A 23670-nucleotide genomic window follows, 5' to 3' on the forward strand; every position below is an offset into this window, starting at 1 on the left:
TATATTGTTTACTTCTGATTTTGAATGAGTTTGATAGTGCTCCATGGCTAACGGCTAATACTACTCTGTTGGAGAGATTTATAAAGAATGAAGTTGTGTTTATGCATTATACAGACTGCAAGTGTTTAAAAATGAAAATAGTGACGGCTCTCGTCTCCGTGAATACAGTAATAACCGATGGTAACTTTAACCACATTTAACAGTACATTAGCAACATGCTAACGAAACATTTAGAAAGACAGTTTACAAATATCACTAAAAATATCATGTTATCATGGATCATGTCAGTTATTATTGCTCCATCTGCCATTTTTCACTATTGTTCTTGCTTGCTTACCTAGTCTGATGATTTGGTTGTGCACAGATCCAGACGTTAATACTGGCTGCCCTTGTCTAATGCCTTTTATAATGTTGGAAACGTGGGCTGGCATATGCAAATATTGGGGGCGTACACCCCGACTGTTACGTAACAGTCGGTGTTATGTTGAGATTCGCCTGTTCTTCGGAGGTCTTTTAAACAAATGAGATTTATATAAAAAGGAGGAAACAATGGAGTTTGAGACTCACTGTATGTCATTTCCATGTACTGAACTCTTGTTATTTAACAATGCCAAGATAAATTCAATTTTTCATTCGAGGGCACCTTTAAAAGAAGAAATTTCAAAAAATATCCAGGCTTCTCTTCTCTACACAATGAAAGTGAAGAGGATGCCATCAAACTCCAAAAAGCACATTATTAATATTATATAACTTTAACAGACTTGGGATCTAATATATGAGCGAGAGGGAGCAATGAATAAAAATTATACCTTTATGGTCTTGGTCACTCTATGCTTCCATTGTATGGAAAAGAGGAGTCCTAGTTTTGACTTGCATGAAAAAGTCATACAGGTGAGTAAATGATGATCCCTTAAATAAAGCATCTTGTGAGCATCGATCGCATCTCTTTTGCGCACACACTGAGCAAAGCTTGGCCTCAAAACTAGGATCAGATTTCCAACCCAATCTTTAATCTTTCATTTATTTTAATTCCATTTCAGCGTCTTTTAAAGTGAAACTTGCTGTTAATCGCACATAGCGCAAAGCACAGAAGATCAAACGCTCTGCTCTGACTCGACAGGGACAAGTTTAATTTGCTGGAGACCCCAGTGAACTTTAGTTTCTTTTGGAGATGATGAAAAGTGTCATATTTTTCTTTTAAATGGGACCATATAGCAGATGAGACGATAATTGCAAGATGAGAAATTCAAGGTACATGTTTGCCTTTTTTATAAAATCGTAGAGAAGATGCATTCCATCCATATCCATATCCATAACCATATCCATTTCCATCACACTGCAAGATTGAGGCATTTTGTCCTTTTTCACAATTGATGTGGAGTCAATAGGTCTAGGACAAGACTCTCAGACACAATGACAGAGTGACTTACAAACTCTTTTCTTTTTTTGTAAGAAGGTCAGTCAAGGCAAGAAAAGTGTCTTTTTATATCATTTCAATAGTGTGTAAAAGTTGATAGAGCAAAAGCAAACCTAAAATGGCATTCATGGCTCATTTAACTTCAGTAATGTGTCATACTTCTGAGGGCAGGGCTTTCATATGATAGGAATTGACTGGATCTCAAAATCTCGACAATACTTATTGTACTAATCTATCATTATTTGCTATTATTGCTTTAATCTTTATTACATTCATGCTAACCAACATTACAAAACTGTGTAAACTAATTTACACAAGATTTTAGTAAGTAAAAATAAGAACTTAGTTTAGGGTCCAATTCTCACTATTAACTAGTTGCTTATCATCATGCATATTATGAGGATACTGGCTGTTTATTAGTACTTATAAATCAGATATTAATGCCTTATTCTGCATGACCATATTCTACATCCCTTAATCCTACCCAATACCTAAACTTAATTACCTTACTAACTAATAATAAGCAGTAATTACGAGTTTATTGAGGCAAAAGTCGTAGTTAATAGTCAGAAAATAGTGTGAATTGGACCCTAATCTAAAGTGTGACCAAAAAACCATGTAATGTTAATTTTACTTTTTGTTCCCTTTTGGAATAATGTGCACTGATGATATGTTTGACCAGGAAAATGTATTGAGAAAGTAAAAATGGTCCATTACGATTCATGTTGACTTTGAGGGTGAAAGAAAATGTGGCTGAAGAGGGAGAAATATGAGCCATGTCAAAAATAAAACGATCCAGTTATCTAGACTGTTAAATGGCTGGTTTGCTGTATCACTATGTACAGAGTGCTGGACTCAAAGTAATGAGGGATTCTGTAAATTAGTGCTGACAGAGTCAACAAACACGAGCTCTCTAATAAAAGTCGGTCAATATCCCCTGGCGCTTCTGAATTTCAAGAAAACCAAACACTGCACGCTTTCATTTTCCTCTTGGAAACCACTAGGAATATATTTCAACCATGGTCATCACTCTTTGTTAAATCTGACACATGGTGATGGAGTCAACTCATGCTGTTGCACACCGCAGCATGTCTGTTCAGAAACCTGAAAATCAAACATTACATATAATGGTCTGATATCACAGCGCGCTCAGAATGTCATGCTAACGTGAAGCGACAGGAAGCCTGTGCGATGCAAGCAGTCATTTCGGCTCTGCTCATGGGGATTTATAATCAGCACCAAGTGAAGAAATGGGTCATTTACAGTTCCCTGTCATTTAGCAGAAGCCTCTTTCTGACACAAATTCATGAAATGGTCCCACTGGAAAACCAGAAGTGCCTTAATCAACGGTGGTATGGAGATAAGGCAGAAGTGGGAACTGCATAACTCTCTATTTTCATAAATTGGCCACACTTAGGCTCTGTTCCAAAAACACTGAACTGCCAAGGGTGGCATTTTAAGACATCATACAGTAGGCTCGTTCCCAAAGCAGAGGCTGTTCCAAAAGACAGGCTGCATAATCGTGCTGCCTTCCAAGATAGAATCTGAACAAAAGAAGGTAAGACAGCATCACATGTATCTTTAGCAGAAAATGCATTGCGACAAATTCAGTGGAAAAATCCATCTAATATGACAGACATCTTTGCCACAAAGGTAAAAATATATACATAGAGGCGCAACGGTACACAAACATGACGGTCTGGTACAGGTTCGGTTCGGTTATTTCTTCTTTTATATTAAGTGGTTTATTGAACAATTTGTGTCTCTCTTTAAATAAAGTCAACTATCATTAACATTTTCTTAATTATAAAATAAAAAAAATCTATCTCAGCTAATGCTGTAAACTATATACAAGAATCCCTTTCTTGCACATTAATATAATATTAAAGGTTACAATTAACAACAGCCCAAACTATTAAATTCAGTTGCTATTTATTTTTAGACATAATAATCAACGTTTTCACATAAGGCAGGTTTTGCATTAACTTCTAAATCTAATTATACAATTATTTTTCAATTATTTTTCTACTCCAACTCATTTTTTAATTAATCTTTTACACAGTTACTGTCATAAGTCATTAAGACATTACTAACAGGTAAAGTAAAAGTAAAAATAATGAATATATGAGCTAATATAGTGCATATATTTAGTGAAATGCTCCTCTAGTGTTCATTTCTCTAGTGAACAAACATGCTGTGGACACTAAATGACTTGCCTGAGGTAAATGCAATGCTACATGATTATTCTAAAGCGTGTTGGTTCGGGACAAATACATGTACTGTTACACTCCTAGTATATATATAAGTATGTATGTATGTGTTTGTGTGTGTATATATATATATATATAAATAAAAGTTATATATATATTAAAGTGGACCACTGAAATATTAACATTTTACCAAAATCAAGCCACGAGTTTCAAGTTACGAGGTTTAGTCACAAGTACTTTTTAATACCTTTAATTGGTTAATTTGCAAAACCCACAGACAGATGTTAAGGGTGACCAATAGTAATGATTTATGAAAAAAAGATGAAATCTGGAGATAAGAGGTTTCTACTTGACAACAACAATATTATACTGTGTATTTATTAGCATGTTGTTAAACTAACTATGCCATACACTAGAATTTGTGAGCTTAGCAACATGCTAAATTCATTCTCGATCGAAATTGAGAGATGAGATATGGGTAGCACATATATTTGTCCATAGCATTCAGAAGCAATCACTTATGAAGTTTTATGTGAGTTATGATGCTGCCTTAATGTGCGCTCAAATTCAGCGTATCACATTTACAGTATAGCAAATTTTGTGGGCAAAGGTTTTGGAACAGAGCTTGAATCTAGATGACAGATATTATTTGAGTGATAGAGAGATATTTCAAGATATATCAGACAGGAAATCTGCACTTTGAAACGAGATATGTCAACAATATCTGAACATCAGCTCTGAGCAGACACAGGGTGCAGTGTCTGAGGCCACTCGTTTGATGCTAATGTGGCGTATCATTCAATTCAGAAAGTCGGAATTTCAAACCTACTGCGTGGAAAAGCTATTTGATGTTGGACTTACAACTTATAGTCTGGTAGAAATTAAATGGCCATCTTCCCTGAAAAGGCGTTGCATGTCACCAAAGAAAGGCAACAGCTATTTTGAAGTAAATTATTTCTTACATACTATATAATAAAAACATGTTTCGCAAAGGCTTGAAAGTGTTTATAACAATGCAAATAATGATGCCTCAGGTTTTAAATATAAACATGGAAGCCTTGGCATTTCACTTCAATTTCACATCTTTACATCAGAGATATCAAGTAGAAGTATTTCCCATTTGACTTGAAATGGAATGCAACATTACATGCAATCAATTTCAAGTCATTCATATGGAAGCTTGTTTCCAACACTGAATAAAAAATAAAAAAAGGCAACTTTTATCTCACAATTCTGACTTTATTTCTCGCAATTGCTTTTGCAAGTTTATTTCTTGGAATTCTGAGAAAAGAAGTAAGAATTGTGAGATAAAAAGCAATTATCTTTTTTATTTTTTATTCAGTGGAAGAAACAAGCTTCTATGCATGCATACATCTGCAGAAATGAAAAAAAATGTCTATGTATCACTCCTCTCACTTCTTGATAGTTTTTCAAACCCTGCAACATCAATAACATCATTGTGTGAAGGCTGTAAAAATTCTCCGGATGAAGAAAGTTAATGATTGGAGGTGGCAGAAAACCAGAGCCTGAAGACAGTCAAATTGCAACTGCAGATATTGCATGCATACAGAAGCATTTTATTCTCCTTCAAGAAACTTACGTTTCCATGTTGTCTCCTTCTAGGACCGTCTGGACGGGCAGGTATCCCAGGCGAGGGTGCTTCGCGAAATACTTCTTCGAGCGGAACTTGTTTTTTAAGACTTTGGTGAAATCTCGCATGTCTTCTCCTGAGGTGGTCTGAAAAGAAGAGGAAGAGAGATGATGGATGTGGAAGTGAATTTACTTTATTAACAATTGTTCAAAGAAACTTTAACACAATAAATGCTGAGGGTCACTAGTGGTTTGAACCCCTGGTATTAAACTGCTGTGTAGCATTGGTAGGGCCTATTTAGCGGTTTCACTATATGTATGCAGAGTATTCCTGTGTTGTATGTATGTTTCTACGCTAGCTTGGTTACAACTCTTTAGTTATGTCACTTTGATTTGATATTGTACAAACCCCACAGACCACCATAAACATGCAAATAAGTTGTTGAGTGAGACGCAGGAACATTCTCCCGCTCAAAATTCACACCTCAGCACTGGTTAGTTCACCAGAAATGGGTGTGAGAGGTAGAGGCTTGAAAGACCTCGACCCAAACACATTAATGCTTATCAACTTTGGGACAGACACCTGTTTCTTTGAAACCGAGACTCATCCTGTAAAACTGATACTGGACTGTCTGGACCAAGAGAGGGCTACTCTCTGAGAAAACAAAGTAAATTAAAATTTGAACTCTCTCTTGCAAATTAGTATCCCCATCCGAGACAAAATCGCACCGAGTTGATCATCTCAGTATTGTCCCAAATTACATCTCTTTCTCTTCACCCACCTCTCACATCTCGCATGTTGAAATGACCTGAAATTTACCCAAAATCTATATGGTTTAAATGTGAACAATTATCACACAATGCTATACATGTTTGGTATCATTTGAAATGTCTTAGAGCGACTGGTACAAAGGTCTCCTTCCTACAGAAGTACCAAAAGGTAATAAAGGTTTGAAGAGTTTAGAGATATTTTGCTTTCTGTGGAGGGCAGATCATCTACCAATTGGTCTTTCATGCAAATTACCTTCTGTCCTCAAAAGCTGTAAACTACTCAGGTCTGGAGTAATGCAAATTCCCATTGTTAGCACGTTTCCATTTGAAAGAGATTTCTAGCTTGGTCTAAGTATTTAAAGAAATGTTGCAGGAGGCTCAAGGCGCGAGTATGTAGCAAGGTCGGCCAGTAATGCTTTGTGTCCTTCAGACACTCAGCATTATGTATCTTTCTGATGTCAGGTATTCATCTTTTACTCTTTATTTCTGATCATTTGATGTTTTGTTTTGTATTGATTATCTTTGAATTGATTACGTAATTGGCATGATACATTTTCTGTTTAGAGCAACAAAGTGTTGTTAGACCAATCTGAATAGGGTGAGCCTCAAGATTATTCTAACTAAGTGTACGGGGGAAATCACGTCATGATTATATTAAGTTACCATTAGAGGAAGTTAAATTAGTCAGCTTGTTTCTATGGTAATGGTCATGACCTCTAGTTAGATATAGTCTTACTTCAATTCAGCGTGTTCAGATCTATGGGGAATAAATAATATATTTTTAGAATGTGCAAAGTGGGTACGGCCTCTAGAATATTAGTCATCGCCTCTGTCTAATGACCAAAACTGATGAGGTTGTGAGTATGAGATTGTATACCCCGCCGGTGCGAGACTCAAAGTGTTATAGGAATCCGAATGAACGAGTACAATAAGAGTAAAGAGTTAAATAGAATAATCAAATGTGTAGCTAAACTGTTATACAAATGACCAATAATCAATTGGCATTCTAAACTAAATTTGAGTTCATAATAAAAATGGAGTCAGATAAAAGTTTAATTGGAATTAAACTACTCTGCCACACTGAAAAGACAGAACGCGCAAGAAACCTTTATCAATTCCCCGTGGACCATCCGATCTCTGGCAGAACTCGGCCGAAAGATCCCAGCTCACTCTAACAAACTCATCCAGGCTCTCTGTGCTATACACACATTTAGATGTAATTCTGTATGTATGTGTTTTGCTTAGGTTTAGTTGTATGTTCCCCATCGTTCTGTTTATTAAAACCTTTATATTCACGATTGACTGTGTCTGTGTTTTCAGCTCACGAATCAGTCACTTTGATCTTTCTACATGCTTCTGTACTGTTAGTATACAGTAAGGAAGTTATTCTTCTTGGCCAGGATAATTATTTTCTTAGAGTTGACAGAAGATTGTATTGACAGATCAGTCAACTGTAACGTTAATTCTGCTGTAAAGCTAATTCTGAAAGCTGATCTAAATATTTTAACCTGTTATAATTATATGTATTTCCCCTTTGAGCTAATTTGCTACAAAAACATTAAAACTTTTAAGTTCATTACAGTAAGTATTCTTCTCAGCTAAACAGTTACAGTGCAGTTACAAAATAAAATCAAACAAAATCTACCAGTTACAGTGCACAGCATAAATGAGTACACCCCCTCTGAAACTTCTGAAAGTCAGCAATTACTCAATTACTTAGAAGACATGTTAGGGTTCTTTAGAGATATAATGTTTCAAGCAAGTCTGCTTAATCAATTACCAAAGAAGCATGTCAAAATTATTCAGGAAAGTAAGATTTTCTTTTCAAGGTGATAAAATGTTGTGTAGCAAAAATGAGTACACCCTCCTAAATGTTACTAAATAAAACGAAATAAAAAATTTTTGGCGTAAGTTTAAGGCAATGTTTGATCAAAAGGTAAGTATGTTGAACCATAACATTTAAAGAGAAGTAATTTCTTGACAATTAAAAGTGTTATACAGTATAGCCCACTGAATCATTCTCAGATTTAATGCTGACAACAATGGAACCACTTGGGAGAGAACTGTCAGGAGACTTATTTCTTAGCACAAAAGAGGACAGTGGTGCAAGAGGATTACCAAATCATTGTTTTAAGTGTGAAAATATAGCAAAAGTAACACAGAAATTCAAAAACAATGGACTTGTGACAAGGCCCCTGAAATAATCAGGCCTACATTTTAAGCTTTCATTTAGTGATGAGGGATTTTTTTGCTAGACAAAGAGCAGGAGAAATACAAAGCGAGTGTCTCAGAGCCAGCAAAAGCTATGAAAAGAGTGACTGTTTATCTCACAGAGTAAGATGAAGCCTGCAGAAATGACATGCATGGTTGTTGTTCTCACTGGAACTACCTACTGTAGCCAAAGCACAATAAAGTCAGTTAGCCATTTCCAAAGCCCATATTTAACAAAATATAGATTCTGGGAATCAATACTCTGGTCTCATGAGATCAAATCAATCATTTTGGATCTAACAGCATCCAAAATGTTTTTACAGTGTTGCTAGAGGAGGAGTACAATGAGAAGTGCCTGGTTCCCACAGTAAAGTTCAGTGGTAGTAAAGCTGTTATATAGGGATGTATGAGTGCTGAAGGTGTGAGGCAGTTGTACTTTATCAATGCTGTCATGAATTTCCCACACCACTGTGTAATTTAATACACAAACTTGAAACAGAAGATGTTACCCTTTCCTCATTCCCTGCATTGTTGGGAATTTCTTCAACATGACAATGAGGATATGCATTCTCCCAAGGTAAAAAACCTTCTGTGGACATGTATTGCACTCAATCTTAACACTCTTGAGCGCCTGTGGGGGATTCTGTAGAGACGAGTTGAGCAACACTCCCCATTAAAGATCAGGGCGTTTAAGGAGCTCATCATCCAGGAGTTAAACAGGACAGATGTGAAACTTTGTCATGAACTTGTACACTCGCTAAGAAGGGTCAGAGCAGTATATTCAAAATTATGGAGGGCATACTAAGTACTAGAATACTATACATTTGTTGAATTAAATCTAGGGTGTACTCATTTCTGCAATCCTTAATTTAAACAAAATTGGCTAATTTACTTATTTTATGGCTATTAATGACATATATTTCTCAGTTTTTATTATGTATATGTTTAATACATTGTAGTTTTGCCATCTTTCCATGAATTGTATAAGTGATCATGAAGAAAATACATCTTTTGTATTTGTACAGAGGGGGTGTACTCATTTATGGTGTGCACTGTATTCATATAAACTACTGTTCAACAGTTTGGGGTGTGTATAAAACATACATTGTGTAATATGGTGAAACAAATTAAAACAGCTGTTTTCTATGTGAATATATAGTAAACGTGTAATTTATTCCTGTGATCAAATCTGAATTTTCAGCATCATTACTCCAGTTTTCAGTGTCACACGACCCTTCAGAAATCATTCTAATATGACGATTTGATGCTCATTTCTTTCAGCTTTCAGTTCCACTGAATGGCTTTTTGAAATGGATTTTTTTTTTAAACAATGTAAATGTCTTTACTGTCACTTTGGATTAATTTAAAGCATCCTTGCTGAATAAAAGTATTAATTTCTTTCAAAACAATCAAACCTTTGAACAGTAGTGTACATCTACTGACAAACAGATGGCATTTTAAATTATTTTAAAAGATGTTAGTCAAACTATATTTGTACAACCTCTTGTACATAAGGCAAGAAATATTTTTGAGCCGCATCAGTTCATGTTCAGGTTTTCTATGAATGAAATTCCCTCTTTTCCCCTAACAGGCATGTAATGAAACGACTCACATTGACTGAGGGATGTCATAGAAATGTCCCTCCCAAGCCACACAGAATATCATAAAGACTTGGCAGTGGGTCTTTTGTCTGTGCAAAACACAAACCATCCAAAAACCCTTGCAACCACAGCAAAGCCCTGGAAACCATCCAGAAGGTACAACTCAGGTTCTCTCTAATTAGGTGACACAAACACACACTTGCATCATTGCTTTTGCTAACAAATGGGAATCGCGGACTGCAGCTTCTCTATATATCTCTGACCTGAAAACACAACTTTCCACTATTTTATATTTAGAAGGCCATAAAATTAACAGCAGAGGTGTGAGGCAGGGTTACACAAGTATACACTCTCAAGAATAAAGCTTGGTTTTTCGCAGTGATGCCATAGAAGAACCATTTTTGTCTTGGTGTGAAGAACATTTTAAAAATCTAAAAAAGAACCTTATAAAGAATCTTTTGTGGAATGGAAAGGTTCCATGGATGTTAAAGGATCTTCATGGAACCATAAAGCCAATAAACAACCTTTATTTGTAAGAGTGTACACACACACACACACACACACACACACACACACACACACACACACACACACACACACACACACACACACACACGTTTTGGGTCAGTTTGAGTGAAATGCAGTATAAAGAGAGCACATAGAGCTCATTAGCCCATCACTACTGTACTATTTTCTCTCACACACTGGCACTCTCACAGCACACACGTCTTCACAGATCCGACACTGATCCATCTGTGTGCATCTCATCCTCCATTTGTCTACTGAGCCGAGGTGTTTCAATCCTGGATTTCTCTGTCTGTGTCTCCTTTATCTGCACATATTCACAAACCAAATCCTATTTCTCTTGCAGACTGGAAGACCAACCGCAAAAACAAGGATGTGACAGCCCATGTATCACAGAAGGATTCTGTCTCCAACAGTTTGGTTTGCTAAACTCAAGACCAACAGAACCCATAAACTCCAGATCTGCTGAAAACAAGGAAATCTCATCATTTAATTACAATGGAAAAATTGCCTTATAAATACATTTTTATTTAGTTTTTCTTAAGACAGAACATGCATGAAAATGAGCTGGACCAATCTGAACATTTTTTTTTTTTTAATCCTTTTTGTGAGGAACAAACTAGGTAGCTAGATAACATATCTCTTTTGCACATTTGCATATGTACACTTGGTGGATCACACAAAAACACACCAATGATAGCAGCTTTGTTTTTTGTTTCTCATAAAAAAGAATGCAAAGCACAAAGTAATATGTAGAATTGCAAGTAGGCTTTGAGATTTTCATTAAATAATGACTTATTTAGTTTTGATACACCAAAACTATATGCTTTGAACTGCCTTATTTGGTTAAAACAAGAAGAATCTTTTGTAAAAAAAATTCTTGTATGAATTTGCATAGAGTTTTTTTTTCGATGGAGGAAAAATTATCAGACAAATATGACAACATGAGTAAATGGTGTTTTCATGTTTAGGCGAAGTTTTCCTTTTAAAAAGGACTTTGGCTAAAGTTCCTGCTGAAAGCGCGAGTTGAACACAACACATTACTCATTTAGACTGACACGGGGATAAAGAAACTCTTTGTACCTCACAACTAATAAAAACCATATCACAACAACAAAAAGCAATATCACCACAATGAAAAAGCAATAACGGTGTAACAGCCCAACCGAGGGCAACAAAAAGCATATTCTGTTCAATATTGATCTTCCGCTCTCTGAATGCTGATGACAATATTTGCTGTTGAATCGCAAGTAAATGTGTTTTATAGGTATGTGTATGTGTGTTTGTGGAGTGGGGTGTTTCTGGGATATGCCGGTTTGAAAGGAAATGAAAGGCATTCTCTTCCTGTCAAGATGAAGTATCTGGACATTTCACAACTGCTGGTGTGTGTGTGATAGAGGTCTGACAGGAGTGATGAATTCAGGATTACTGAAAGCCAACCAAAAACAAAAAGACAACGAAAGACTGGACAGAGATGATGGAGGAGAAACAAGAGTTTATATCCAAACAAAAAACAATAAATCAGTCACTTGCTAGTAATAGCAGCTGGTGGTCTCCAGAAAGCAGTTTCTAGCTCAGCGCTGTCAACACGATCTTATTACATAACAGTTAGTTCTGGCCCAGTAATTTAATAGGATGAGTCTCGTTGTCTGAGCTCTGAAATGTTTCACTGCATCACTTCTCTTACCTAGAATTACAATTCTATAGATCACAACATTGTAAACCATTTTTGTTGGTGAAGCAAAAATAAAATAGGCTGGCCATATTGGTTTGGAAATGTCACTCGATATTAACTACTACTTTATAGAACTGTCTTATGAAAGTAATATGACACTCATGATCGATATTCTTGGGCCAGTTGGAACGTTTATGTGATGCTTCATAGAACAGCGCCATAAACTTATCACGAGAACGATCCACTTGCAGTAACCCGGGGTTAAAGAGCTTTGCTCAAGGTCACAGTGGTGTCACACTGCTGGCATGGATTGAACAAGGGACATTCAGATTACCTAGATAACACAACGGCTATTACTAGAGAGCTGAAATTAAAATAGATGCATATGCTAATGAGAATAGGTTTTCATGCTTGAATATATATAAAAAAAAAAAACACCTTATGTTCCCCATTTTCTCAATTGTTGCAGCTCCTCCTTTTCCACCTCTGTTTAGTTCCTGTCTCTATGAAGCCCCTCCTTCTGAAAAGGACTTGTTTGTTCAGCACATCCCACAGATGCTTGATTGGATTGAGATCGGGGGAATTTGGAGGCCAAGTCAACACCTCAAACTCAAACTCGTTGTTGTACCATTTTTGCTTTGTGGTCAGGGCACATTATCCTGCTGAAAGAGGACCACAGCCACCAGGGAATAACGTTTCCATGAAAGGATGTACATGGTCTGCAACAATGCTTAGGTAGGTGGTACGTGTCAAAGTAACATCCACATGGATGGCAGGACCCAAGGTTTCCCAGCAGAACATTGCCCAAAGCATCACGCTGCCTCTGCCGGATTGCCTTCTTCCCATAATGCATCCTGGTGCCATGTGTTCCCCAGGTAAGTGACGCACACACACCCGGCCATCAACGTGATGTAAAAGAAAATGTGATTCATCAGTCCAGGCCACCTTCTTCCATTGCTCCGAGGTCCAGTTCTGATGCTCACATGTCCACTGTTGGCGCTTTCGGTGGACAGGGGTCAGCATGGGCACCCTGACTGGTCTGCGGCTATGCAGCCCCATACGCAACAAACTGTGATGCACTGTGTATTCTGACACCTTTCTATCAGAACCAGCATTAACTTCTTGAGCAATTTGAGCTATAGTAGCTCATCTGTTGGATCAGACCACACGGGCCAGCCTTCACTCCATGTGTATCAATGAGCCTTGCCCGCCCATGACCCTGTCACCGGTTCACCACTGTTCCTTCTTTGGACCACTTTTGATAGATACTGACCACTGCAGACCGGGAACACCCCACAAGAGCTGCAGTTTTGGAGATGCTCTACCCCATCACAATTTGTCCCTTGTCAAACTCGCTGAAATCCTTACGCTTGCCCATTTTTCCTGCTTCTAACACATCTACTTTGAGGACAAAATGTGGTCCCACTTTATATTAAGTGGCCTTAACTACTATGTACTTACTTCAAAAAAATAAGTACAATGTACTTATTGGGTTCATATTGAATTGCAAAACACTTTTTCTGCTATTGAATTGGGATACGGGTAAGGTTAGGGAAAGCTTTGGTGGTATGGGTTGGTTTAAGGGTAGGGGTAAGGTGTAAGGGATGGGTCAACAGTGTAATTATAAATGTAATTACAGAAATTAATTACAGATGTAATTACATGCAGGTGTTTTTCAAATATAAGTACAATGTAAAAACATGTATGTACACAATAAGTGCATTGTATCAAATCATTAATTTAAATGTAAGTACATAGTAGTTAAGGCCACTTAATATAAAGTGGGACCCAAAATGTTCACTTGCTGCCTAATATATCCCACCCACTAACAGGTGTCGTGATGAAGAGATCATCAGTGTTATTCACTTCACCTGTCAATGCTCATAATGTTATGCCTGATCGGTGTATGTCACAATAAGAAAGAAAAGATCAGTCACTGCTTCAGTTTCCTGGGATCAGTGTGCTGATGCCGTTTTTAAAAAGGGTCAACAACGTTTATATTTTCTTAGAAAACTTAATTATTTTAGTCTTTTATTGAGAGTATTCTCTCTTACTGTATTGTATGCTGGTATGGACATTCAAAAATCGCCCACAGGAACAAATTGGGGAAGATTGTTAAAACCTGTGGAAGAATCATTGGTAAACAACAGGTAGACCTGTACCAACTATATCTGACGAGATTGGTACAGAAGGCAGACAAGGTTTGCATGGATACAACCCATCCACTTTCAGTGGAGTTCAAGCGTCTCCCTTCTGGTCGTAGATATAGATACCCTAAGGTTAGAACTAACCGAGCAAAAAACTCATTCATTCCCATGGCAATAACCCAATTAAATAAGGTATAGGGAGGGGTATGACTGGAGAACATATGTGAAGTAGTTTTTATTTTTTATTTTGTTTTGATATTGTGTATGTGGATAATGTTTGTGTTGTGGATTATGTGTCAATATGTCTGTACATTAAAGTTTTCTAAGTCTAAGTCTAAGTTTCATCAAGACTTTAACAACTTCTGCTCATTAAATTCTTTCTTTGAATGGGAAAGAGCAGCCTGAACATTCTTCAAAATGTCTCCTTTAGTTTTCTATGGAATAACAGGTTTAGAATGTTTTTGGGTGATTTAGTTGACTTGTGTTCAGGGTCCTTTGTGGGGTTTGAACCTACAAACTATTGTTTAACCACTTAACTACACCACACAAAAACAACTTGAGCCAGAGAAAAACCATCTACTAGATGGCCAATGCACAGCCCTCCAGTCAGCCATCTTTATGACTAATGAAAAAGGCAACATTTCTTCACTCAAGTGCCAGTGTGTAAAGTTAAATCGTTTAAGTTGCATCATTATTCAGTCTAATTTGTCTGAATTTGCAGAAGAGAAGTCGAAGAGAGCAAAAATAAATGTGTTTACCTTTTGTCATGCTGATCAATGACAGTGACATCTTTTCAATTTCACACTCTGAAACTGAACTTTTAAATGAAACGCATTAAATTTCAGGTTGCACATTTTGCTTCTGTTGTGGAGGTGGTAGGAAATCCTTGCCAGTGACGCTAATAGATCAAGGCCCTCTGAGTTTTAACAACTCTCCATCTCGCCTGCAGCGGTGGAGGAGAAACTAACCTACTCTTGTACCATGAGCTCCTGTTCACCAAGCCACACACTTTATAGTCCTAGCTGGAATAAAAACTAAACTTCTGATGCTACGGCTGTTCCAAAAGGCATTTAGCAGGATTATGCCTCCTACAAGAGCTAAGATTCTACAGCAGCATTGCATGTTTCCTTTACTTGCTTAAAAATTTACCTTTTACTTAATATATTTGTAGGAGTTGTGCTTTTTATGCTCATTAGAGCACTGTGTTGTTAGCTTAGCAACATGCTAACAGCAAACCCTAACCCTCGAATCTTGCATGTGCTTTACTCTTGCTGCCTACCCAGCTAATAAAAATATGATCTAAAAGCTTTTGATTAAGCTATGGAAAAGTAATTTATGAACATTCTCAGAATGAGAAAATGGTTTAAAAACATTTTTCTTGTTAATGTGAACGTTAGCAAAAACATTAAAGAAACGTTCAATTTTGAAACATGATGGAAACGTTACTTTCTCTGAACGTTTAGAAATAAGTAGTCAGTAATGTTTAAAAAACGTTAGACGAATGTCCAACTAAAACATTTCAGAAAAAAAACAAAAAAAAAAAACAATGAACAATGTATAAATGTTTTTTTCCCTAACGTTTTGAGAACATTATTAAAAACCAGATAACTATGAATAAATGTTCTATTAAAGGTGCAATATGTAATATTTTCTGTCCGCTAGAGGTCGCTAGAGACCTATTCAAAACAAAGGCGTAGCTTGATGACGCCAAGTTTGAGCACGGAATCTTGGGACATGTGGTCTTCACCTCACAGCCGGTGGAAAGAATTGGGATAGGACTCAGAAAGAAATCATGTTCATGGATGTGATTATTAACGTTACTGTAGTATGAAGCAGAGTGTTGTGGGAGCTGAACGAGGCCGCTGGAGCGATTGCGCAACACACGCCTCACGAGCAGCGGAACTTTTTATATGACACAGTCGCCGGCGCCGCTTCCGCTTTTCCGGTCATGAGTATGAGGTAACGCAGCTCTGTTTATCATATTAGATACATTTGAGAGTGTTGAAAATTATGTTATAACGTTACTCTGTGCGTTCGCTCGGTGGCTGCTGTGAGACACTGCACACTGCAATAAACTAGATCGATTTTCGGCTTGTGTTGATAAATGGCATGGAATTAATTTTAAAACGTATTGTATGATAGAAAAAATGCTCTACTGTTACTAAAAATAAAGCTGCATCTGATTATGCTATGTTAGCTACTTCACATGGTACTCGCCAAAAATCAAGAAAATTAATTTATACAATAAGACTAAACGTGTTGAGCTATATAACAATAATTAGCTTTTCTGTCTATAAATATATCAAAACAGTTGTTCCCTTGTCTATTAAAACATGTAAATATTAAAGCGTCTTTGGTGTTTCCATGGTTTCTACAAAATAAAACCGGAAAACGAGGGTAACGCGGGTATGACGCCATTGACAGGCGACTGCTCACACGTCCCGGTGCCTTGGTTAAAATTGCAATTTTCGAACGATTTACAAATCGTTGCAAACATTTGGGATATTGTCAGTACTCAGGTGAAGAAAATGGCCTAGTGGTTTTTGGATATTTTACTGTAAAATTCTTACATATTGCACCTTTAACATTACTGTAAGAACGTTTGTTCACAGCTTTTGAGAAAACCTTGCCAGAACATTAGCTAAAGTTCTGAGAAGGTTCACTGGTAGCTGGGTATGTGGGGCGTTTCAAGTTATTTACGAGGTCAGATTTCATTTTCATTTTCAGTGGGTTTTGGAACAGAGCCGTAGCTCTAGCACTACTGAATGCCCACTCTAATGTCCATTCATGCAAAATTTCTCTTTTATGAGCTCCAATTTGCGAGCTTCATTACACATGCCTTAATTTGATGTGTAGAGAAAGACTGCAGGAGAGGGGCAGACGTTCAGACGTGACTCACTTACCGGTGTACAGTACTCCACCATGGGGTAGTTCAGTTTATGACCCTTTGCCGTGCGACCAGAGAAGAAACAACTCTGGCAAACGTCATAGTTGAAGTGCTTCAAACTGCGATATCTGCAGAGAGGGAAAGAAAACACTTGACTATTAGTATGATAACAAGCTTTCACTGGATGGAAAAGCAGCGTGAACACTTATTTCTGTTTTAAAGAAAAAAAAATACAAGAAAAATAGAGGTTCGGAGTGACATGAGGAATAATAGGGAGAAATTTTCATTTTTAGATTATTCCTTTAAAATCCTTAATTCCAAAACAGCCTGATATTGTGTTTCATCAAACTATAATCCACTCCTTATTGAATTTGTCTGAAATTCACAGTCTTCTGGAGAATGTTCATTAACTCCAGTCACGTCACGCTTGATTCGGTAACATCATTAACACACAGTTTAAAAGTATTTTTATTAAACAGATTTTCTTCATATAAATGTAAATTGGATGTGGAGGAGGACAGCACTGTGTGTGGTGTTTGTTTTTGGTTCCTTCTGGTCTCTCCAGGAAATGCAAATTCAATAGAATTTAATTCCTCTGCTGTGTAATATTTCCCCCGCGCTGCTGCATAAATGATATGACAGTAAAAAGCTGCTGCACTTTCTGAAACGGCTCCTCTTCTCTCTGAGATGGCCCATCTGAGAGCACAGCATTCACACTGAGGCCCTGGCTGAGAAACACTAAATATTATGCCTTTCGTATATTCGTCAAGAGCTTTTATATTAGTTTCTGTGAGCCGTGGGTAAGAAAAAAAATATATAAAACTGATCTAAAATACAATTTAATGAAGTTTGAATGCCATGAGAGCATGCATGTTACAGTGAGTGTACTGCAGATAAGAAGGTGTTCTCAGGTACAAAAAAATAATACTTATAAAATGCTATTACTACTAATAATATTAATAATAGGAAAAAAAAAAAAAATCAAGTAATCTCTTCAATCTTTGTTGCTTAGTAACTATAAGCAGGCATTACTTGGCAGGAGAATCTTTGCTGTTGCTGCCATTTTGTTTGTTTATGGAATTATTAATAATTGTAATAAAATGCTTAAAGGTGCCGTAGAACGTCTTTTTAAAAGATGTAATATAAGTCTAAGGTGTCCCCTGAATGTGTCTGAAGTTTCAGCTCAAAATAACCCCATAGATTTTTTTTAATTAATTTTTTTAACTGCCTATTTTGGTGCATCATTAAATATGAGCCTGATTTAGGCTGCGGCCCCTTTAAATGCTCACCCTCCCCGCCCACGGAGCTCGCGCTTGCCTTTAACAGCATAAACAAAGTTCACACAGCTAATATAACCCTCAAAATGGATCTTTACAAAGTGTTCGTCATGCATGCTGCATGCATGCGTCGGATTATGTGAGTATTGTATTTATTTGGATGTTTACATTTGATTCTGAATGAGTTTGAGCCTATATGCTCCGTGGCTAACGGCTAATGCTACACTGTTGGAGAGATTTATAAAGAATGAAGTTGTGTTTATGAATTATACAGACTGCAAGTGTTTAATAATGAAAATAATGACGGCTCTTGTCTCCGTGAATACAGTAAGAAACGATGGTAACTTTAACCTCATTTAACAGTACATTAGCAACATGCTAACGAAACATTTAGAAAGACAATTTACAAATATCACTAAAAATATCATGATATCATGGATCATGTCAGTTATTATTGCTCCATCTGCCATTTTTTGCTATTGTCCTTGCTTGCTCACCTAGTCTGATGATTCATCTGTGCACATCCAGACGTCCTGCCCTTGTCTAATGCTTGAACATGAGCTGGCATATGCAAATATTGGGGGCGTACACCCCGACTGTTACGTAACAGTCGGTGTTATGTTGAGATTCGCCTGTTCATCGGAGGTCTTTTAAACAAATGAGATTTATATAAGAAGGAGGAAACAATGGTGTTTGAGACTCACTGTATGTCATTTCCATGTACTGAACTCTTGTTATTTAACTATGCCAAGATAAATTCAATTTTTAATTCTAGGGCACCTTTAATAAAATGACAATGTTCTTAGCCTACTGAACCATAACATGGCTTTTGATAGCGCTTCATAGTGTGTTTTTGCGTTTTCATGTGGACGGATATTTTTTTTAAAACCGTGCTTGTGTGGACGCAATAAAAAAAAAAAAATGAATGTAAACACTAGCCTGACGAGGTCATACTCAATTCTAGTCAGAATATGAGTCTGATACTGCTCCATTGGGCTTTGATTATAGGGGCGTATTTCATCCGATCCAGGAAAGACCTCAATTGGATAGACCTACAACCAATCAGAGCTACAGAGTAAGTGATGTATGTTGAGCGACGCATAGTTGTCAATAGAACTCAACTGCACACATGCTGGAACTAGTAGAAGATGAGCGTAAACAATCTTTGCCGGGGTTGTAAAAAGAATTTAAGTATACACGGAGTACTTGCCAATTAATGCGCTGTCGATATCTTCTATAACGGACGCGATGGCGGAATCTACACATCTCAGTTCTTCAACAACAGCCATCATTGTTGTAAACTAATTCAACCCAAGCGCTCTTTGATGACGTGGCTGATTATGTTTCTGGTGATAATCTGTCAATCATCGCCCTGACAAATATGATTGGTCCGAACAGTTTCTGTTCGGGCATAATTACTCCTCTATGGATCGAGTCGAGACCGAACTTCCCGACCTAAAAATGTTGTGGGCGTGGTTAAGTTCGGCTGGCATCCAGGCTATGTAAACACCTCAATCAATCCAATTGAACTGAAATAATTCAATCAACAAGAAAAAAAGCATGGAACCACTAAAATCAGATTATTTTCTCAATTTAAATAAAATAATCTCTTTTGCTGAAGCTTTGTTTAGGGTTCAAGTTTAGGGTTCAAGTTTAGGGTTCATATAAACAGAACTCTCAAAATCAGAAATGGGACTAGGATTACTCTGGACTTATTCATTTATAAGACAGGGAAGAGAGGGGTGATATTGGGAAATGACCCAAGCCGGACTGAACTTGGGTCGCCCACACATGCTGTAACACGACTGATGATTCTGCCAACTTACTAAAGCACTTCAATGGTGTTGGGTAGAAACCTCTTTCATAAATCATTAATATTGGTGACCTTTTACATCTATTTGTGGGTTTTGCAAATATTTAAAGGGGATTTCTAATGTAATTTCATGTATTCTGACTTAAAAAAAGAGTTGCATTTTCATATGATAAACTTTGTCAAAATTTCAAAAAACGAGTTGGACGTATGGCAGAGTATTTCTATGTCAAATACAGTCTATGTTTGTTTATCCGGGGCAGCAACAGAGTTGTGTAAGTGTGTTTGTTTGTTCCCGGCATTTCGATGATAAATGTTTTATTAAAAAAGGCCCAGTTTGACACTGGATTGCAGATCATTTGAAACTGAAAGATGGAGCGGTCACAGCGATAAGATCCCGGTCATGAGTTGGAACTGCAGGCAGTAAGTAAAACTGCATCAAATGTCTGTGTTTTGTTCGCAAACGGTACGTAAGTGCATATAAACAACACAAATGTATAGTCAGAGCTGGGTAGATTACTTATGAATTGTAATCAGTTACTGATTACAAATTATATGTCAAAATTTATAATAAGTAATATAATCTCTTAGATTACACATTTTTGGTAACGTAATCTGACTACTTTTGGATTACATTTAGATTACTTTTGTGCTAACCCATGTCACATATATTGTAGGATAATCTTGTACTATTTTGACAGATACAAAGAAAATATATATTCTATTCACCAACAAGAGCCTCCACAGATTATTTTTAAAGTGCAATGTATGGACAGTTAATACTTCAAAATAGTCTGCTTCAACATCACTGCTACATCAAAAACACTAGAAGTGCATATGACAGTATCAATGAAAAAACATCAAACAATAGCAATACTGCAAACATGAATTTTGAAAAATTCACAGCAAAAACATTTCTAGGTCAAATATTTATCTCAAAACGTTTTAAGTGCATAGAAACAATAAAGAAAAAACAAATAATAGCAACATTACAAAAATAAAAAAAAATGAATACTAAAGAACATTACTCACAGCAATATCATCGCTAGGTCAAATATTTCATCTCAAAACACTTGAATTAATAACATTCAATTATCAATATAATAACAACAATGAAGAAAAATTTAATTGAATCTGATGCCGTGGACAGCAAATTAATCCTTGTAGGCGGAGCTTACACTGAACAGTGACGTTTTTCCCGTGTCTTTCTTTAAAAATGAAATTATGTCTGTACTTCCAGCGGTTAAAGGCTGTGTTCCCCTCCATTTTTCATCTTTTCTTATTGTTGCTGATTTCTGTGCACGATTCAACACCCCTCCCCCTCACTGCCGGAAAAACTCAAAGAATCACGAATGTAAATAAGCGGCAGGATAATAATGAAAAAAATATAAACGTTAAAAAAATGAAAAAAATGGAGAATCAATGAATTGTGAATTTAAATAAATAATAAATAATGTGTAAATAATATGTAATCATGTAATCCAAGAAAAAGTAACTGTAGTCTGATTACATGTATTTTAAAAAGTAGTTTACTCTAATTACAAGTACTTGATCTTTGGAATCTGATTACGTAATCCAGATACATGTAATCCGTTACTACCCAGCTCTGCGTATAGCGAATCAAAAGTTTCAGGGATAATGCGATGATGTATTGCTCGTGACTCCGACCCACGGCATGCCTCCAGGAGCTCTACTATTTTCAGAAAGATTCAGTACAGCTGTATCTGTCTTTTATAAATCTGATAAAATTAAAGACTCTTCGGAGATTTAAAGGATGCAATACCACTCTATAGGTACTCAAGATAAATCCCTTTTAAACAATAAAAAATATTAAAAAGAGCTTGTAGCTAAACCTCATAACTTCATTGGATCACTCAAACTGTCAGTCAAACCTCATCAGTCAACTCCTCCCACCATTATCGTGAATGAAATGCCGCGTAGTTTGAACATCTCTGCTTGTTTGCAATGCATGAGTAAGGGGCCGTTCACACAGAACGCGTTTTTCTATTCCAATGCGCTACTTTCCCATTGTTTTTCTATGTAAACACGCGCTTGACGGACGTGCATGACCGTTATGCTCGCGTCTCGCGTCTTTTGCAGCGCCTCGCACATGAGCGCCGCGTTTTTAAGACGCCGTGTCAAGTTAAAATAATTTCAACTTTTGCACGCAGCGCCACTCATCAATGTCAGTTCCAAAACAGTGGACCAATCAGAAGAACTTGGAGGCGGGACAAGCGTTGCGAGCTTCTGTTTACAGTAGCAAGTTGGCATGACAACTGTTTTATATGACTGCAACATGGCAGAGTAGGCGCTCATTATTATCTTATTTTCTTTTTTTCTATGTCAAAACTTGTATCTGTCAATTCTGCTATTTGCCTATTTCTATTATTTCCGTTATTGTCGTTATTGCCTCAAGTCTCAAAAGCGTGTCTTGAGACCATCGCATTCTATGCTGCGCTTTTTTTAAAAACCACTCGAGCGCCGCGTCTCGCGTTTTTAGACGCAAAGACGCGTTCTGTGTGAACGGCCCCTAAGTATATTGTTTTCTTTACTCAAGAAACACTACATATATAAAGACTAATGTTTTATGTATTTGAGGAGCAGAGAAGAGTGTCTAGCATTCATCATTTAGTCATAGCCAGTCCTGTCTTAAATATCCTGTACATGGCAACTTCATCTTTAACCCTCTGGAGTCTGAGGCTGATTTGGGGCCTGGAGAAGTTTTGACATGGCCTGACATTTGTGCTTTTTTCATTTGTTCATAAACACATTAATGACACAAGTGTCATTACACTGTATTCAACACAAACTAGGCTACAATAATATGTGAGGAACATGTATGTACATGTTTGTGTTTTTGAAGGAATAACGTTTATGCGTGGTTATTGAAAAAACAAAAAAACTTAAGTCACTGAAATAAGGCCAAAAAAAGTATATTAAAACTGTGTTCACAAGACTTCTGGGTATTTGAGGTTGTAGACTAGAGTTTTTGCTTCAGAATTATGTAAAAATTATGCTGCCTACTCCTTCATATAAAACAATATATTGATTTAGTTTTTGTAAGTCACTTTTTGTCAAGAAACACAGTATGCATGGAGGCGTGAATGATCATGAATAATGGGCCATTTACACCTGAGAAGACAAAAGAATCGAATAATAATGACCTGAAATGACTTGCATATTAATGAGGCCTTTGAGTCAGGTAGGGTGTGAAAAAACCCTCTGTAATCATGTCTCAGCTCAATTTAAAATAATGGTATTCTATTATATTCTTTAAAATATAATGTATTTCTGTGATGCAAAGTGTCTGAACAATTATGTTACCTCTATGGCATTTCATATAGGCTTTTAGCTTAAAGCATGCACATTTGGAGAAATATTGATGGATTCTTATATGTTTATGTCAAATTTCTATACAGAGGAGTAATATTTATTCTATATTTATTCTATATATCATCACTATGAGTGCTGGATACAATTCATACTTGCAGCCGGAGGGCGCTCTGTACACCTTTAGGCCACAAATCCATATAAAGAAGAAGAAGAACC

General features: G+C 36.7%; 1 protein-coding gene across 1 annotated transcript in view; it reads right to left on the reverse strand.

Moving 5' to 3' along the window:
• Positions 1 to 23670, reverse strand: part of utrn (utrophin) — a 278999-nt gene that overhangs the window by 33483 nt on the left and 221846 nt on the right. The window contains 2 exon segments of the mRNA XM_048177425.1: positions 5228 to 5364; positions 17051 to 17162. Coding sequence (XP_048033382.1) covers positions 5228 to 5364; positions 17051 to 17162 — 249 coding nt within the window.

The sequence above is a fragment of the Megalobrama amblycephala genome, linkage group LG24 (genome assembly GCF_018812025.1).
Source record: "Megalobrama amblycephala isolate DHTTF-2021 linkage group LG24, ASM1881202v1, whole genome shotgun sequence".
Taxonomy (NCBI): domain Eukaryota; kingdom Metazoa; phylum Chordata; class Actinopteri; order Cypriniformes; family Xenocyprididae; genus Megalobrama; species Megalobrama amblycephala.